The following is a 3,996-nucleotide window of genomic DNA, read 5'->3' as shown; positions in this document are numbered from 1 at the left end:
GCATCAAAACGGTTCTGAAAACACACAAATGGAAGAATGAAATAATATTTAAAGGCACAGTCCTAAATCTTTATCAGCGTGTGTAACAGAGGATAGAAAGCACAGACAGGTTCAGTTTTCTCTGAGGATTTCTGCTTCATTTTCTCCTTTCATTAGAAAGTCTTCCAGTTGCCTCCAACTCGGTGCACGCGCTCGCTGCCTCTGTAGGATCTGTTCGCGGGAGGACCACCTTAAAAGGGGGGGCAGGACTCAGTAGGTGTATCAGAACCCGATGCCTCCCCTTAGTGATGCGGCGGATCTGCGCTGCGGTTTGTCCGCTATATAAAGCGCAGTCAGCAGCAGCGGCGCCTCACAGCTTCGGTGGACAGCTCCGTGGTGCTGAAATCCCGCGCGCACTTCCACTCACGCACACACACTGCTGCGATTCGTGACTGGAACCATGGAGGGACTTTCGTGGAAACTTTTTTTACTTTCTTGCCTGCTCGTTTTGGAGAGTTCCGCGCAACACTTCGGACAGACGCAGTTTATTTGCACGTCGGTGCCCAAAGATATGGACTTGTGTACGGCCACGATGCAGAACAGCGGGCCGGCGGAAGACCTGAAGACTACCATCACTCAGCTGAGAGAGACCGTGCTGCAGCAAAAGGAAACCATTACGAATCAAAAAGAGACAATCAGGGAACTAACTTCCAAGTTGAGCCGCTGTGAGAGTCAGAGCCTCCCGGCGGCGGCGGGACCCGGCGGCAGGAGGCCGGGGGCCAAGAATACAATGGGAGATGTATCTCGGGGCACCACGGATACTCTGGCTCAACTGGGACAGACTTTACAGACTCTCAAACAGAGACTGGAGAATCTGGAGGTAGGCAAGCAGAGGAGAGAAGTTCATAAAACGAGGTTCCCGAGTGAATAAGACAACCGGATAAAAGTGTAATTCTGCTGTTCTGACATCTTTCTCAGCTGGAGAGATGCTTCACATAGAAGAGTGCTGTGTCACAGACACATCAAAGAAACTAATTAAGATTAAACTTTAACATTCAAGTTAGGACCATATTTTAGGAAGGTGAGAAATTCCTCCAGTTGTTTTTGTTTTAACTGAGTGTCTGTTATGATCTGTCCAATGCAGCAGTACAGCCGGGGGAATAACACCGTGCAAGCCAACAGCCTGAAAGATCTGCTGCAGAACAAGATAGACGACATGGAGAAGCAGGTTCTGTCCCGGGTCAACACTTTAGAGGAAAGCAAACCTGGATCGAGGAATGAGACGGAGCAGAGGAGCCGAGTGGAGTCCACGCTGACGTCTCTGCACCACCGGATCACCGATCTGGAGAAAGGTGCTTTTGGATTTTCAGTGCGCAAAGGATTTGAACCTGCTCAATGTGGCTTTCACACCTCTGTGCTGGAGTTTAAAGCCAGATTAGGGGTTGGTTTAATTAGTTTATTAGTTCGGAGCTGCTTCAGCCTGCAGAGGAGGGATCAGACACGTTCTGTGCTACAGCATTCATACGCTGTTAAACCGCTTCTGTGCCGCAACCATTACGCTGCGCACAGATATGGAGGGAGCAGGAAGGAGAGCTGCATTGCTTTACATAACTCGGTACCTGTTTGCCGCTTTCCTTGGAGTAGTTTCTGTTTTTCTCTGCCAGAACCATCAAACTCGTGCTGGAGCCAGTGCACAAAATGAGATTTCCAAAGGTCAGGAGTAGAGAAAGTTTGCAGGGCGCGCCTTGCGATGGAGCTGTGTACTGTTCAGTATTTCAACACGTGCAAATGCGCGTGCGTGCACACACACACACACACACACACACACACACACACACACACATATATATATATATATATATATATATATATATATATATATATATATATATATATATATGAAAGCACGGGAGGAGATAACAGCCATCTTATGCGTCAGCAAAAACCTGAAAAAGTAAATGATCACTGTGCAAAGGAGAGAGCAAATAAACTGATATGTCAGACAAGCTCAGTGTTTCTTTTCTTTAAAACAACCCATTGAGAAAAGAAAAAGGTTTTTACTCCTTACAGTTTATGTGTGGAATCCACACGAATGCCAAAATACCAATAATACTGATGCTTTAACTGGCATTACTTTCACCCACAGGTAAAGACACCAGGGCAACAGATAAGTTCCAGCTCACATTCCCACTGAGAACCAACTACATGTACGCCAAAGCCAAGAGGAGCCTTCCTGAAATGTACTCCTTCAGTGTGTGTCTGTGGATAAAGTCCAACGCCTCTCCTGGGGTGGGAACACCCTTCTCCTACGCTGTTCCAGGTCAAGCCAACGAACTGGTGCTGATTGAGTGGGGGAACAATCCCATGGAGATTCTCATCAATGACAAGGTAAAAGCAAATGAGTGTGCCCTCATCTGTAAAAGAAAAAAAAAACTGTTGTTTTGGTTTACATGTAAGATGACATAAAATGCAGAATAATCTGCAGCAGTTGCAGCTGGAAGATAAATATCTGCGGGATTTCCAGTTTCTCTGCATCTGGACTCAGAATAGAAATAGGTGCTAAAGTGGGCAATAGAGGCAGTTTATATATATATATATATATATATATATATATATATATATATATATATATATATATATATATATATATATATATATATATATAGAGGTGGAGACATGAAGTGATTCGGCAAGAGGGAGGGAAGGTGGGGAGCTTTCAGGCGAGGAGATACTCTGCAGTTAAAGCATGAAAAGGAAATTGTCAACATGAAAACACTCTAAATATAAATCTCTTCTCCAGGTTGCAAAGCTTCCGTTTGTCATCAACGATGGGAAATGGCATCACCTCTGCATCACGTGGACCACCCGGGATGGGATGTGGGAAGCCTTCCAGGATGGAGTGATGAGGGGCAATGGGGAAAATCTGGCACCGTACCACCCCATCAAACCAGAGGGAGTGCTGGTACTGGGACAAGAGCAGGTACATGCTCGTTTTCAAATCAGCGATAGTGATTAAAATCCCCCACAGACAGCATTTGGAAACAATACCTCCACTATTTATGCATTTATATTTGGACAGAGATTAGAGTGTGTGCTTATTCATGACATGAAACTATGGAGACATTTGAAGAGAAGCTTATTAAAACTTTGCAGTCTAATTAGAGCCATAGTTAGAGTGTAATTCATATATTTGGCACAAATCGAGACAATTAACACAAAGTAAAAGATGCAGGTTCACATCTAGATTCCACAGTTGATTAAGTGAATAAAAAGCTCAGAAATAAAAGTTTCTCCTGATTTTAACTGTTGTCTTTGTAAATAAATTCAGCATTAAGCTGCGTTTGCAAACAGGTTTTTTTTTTTCTTTTTTAGTGAATACACTTTGAATAAAACTCACATTACATGGTGATGAAATTTAAAGAATCTTCACCAGAAAAGGAGATGACTCCTTGTTTTTCAGCCAATAAAATACGTGTGCTCCTCTATTTACAGTCCCCACCTCTCCTCTTGTTCCACAGGACACCCTGGGGGGAGGTTTCGACGCAACGCAAGCCTTCGTTGGCGAGCTGGCAAACCTAAATATCTGGAACAGGAAACTTTCTGTTGCTGAGATCTACAACTTGGCGACCTGCAACAGCAAAGCACCGGCCGGCAACGTCTTCTCCTGGACAGAGAACAACATTGAAATATTTGGCGGGGCGACCAAATGGACCTTCGAGCCGTGCCGTTCGCTCAACTGAGCTGCGTCGCAGCATTCAAGAAAGGCCCCTGTGTATTTCTGAGCTTTTGTCGTTCTTGTCCTCATTTGACATTCGTTAGAGACTATCTGAGTTATTGGTAAGCTTAAATCTGGGATTTATATGATTCTTAGGTATTCATGTGCAAAACAACACTTCTCATCTTGAGGAACAAAAAAATCAAAAAAACAAAAACAAAACAAAACAAACAAAAAAAAAAGCCATTCCTCTTGGAAACTGCTGTGAGAAAATATCGGTATCTGCTATCCCTTTTTTCTTC

At 44.0% G+C, this 3,996-nt stretch overlaps 1 protein-coding gene across 1 annotated transcript; it reads left to right on the top strand.

Annotated features, from left to right (window-relative positions):
• Window positions 1-436: 436 nt before the first annotated feature.
• LOC306774389 (neuronal pentraxin-1-like) lies at window positions 437-3,719 on the top strand (the record flags this gene model as incomplete). Its single annotated transcript, XM_079264414.1, has 5 exons — window positions 437-859; window positions 1,124-1,331; window positions 2,126-2,367; window positions 2,780-2,959; window positions 3,498-3,719. Exons 1-5 carry the CDS (start codon window positions 440-442, stop codon window positions 3,717-3,719), a joined length of 1,272 nt encoding a protein of 423 aa, XP_079120540.1. The 5' UTR covers window positions 437-439.
• Window positions 3,720-3,996: the final 277 nt, after the last annotated feature.

The sequence above is a fragment of the Telmatherina bonti genome (assembly GCF_933228915.1).
Source record: "Telmatherina bonti genome assembly, chromosome: 3".
Lineage (NCBI taxonomy): Eukaryota > Metazoa > Chordata > Actinopteri > Atheriniformes > Telmatherinidae > Telmatherina > Telmatherina bonti.
This window is presented reverse-complemented; position numbering and strand designations above follow the sequence as displayed.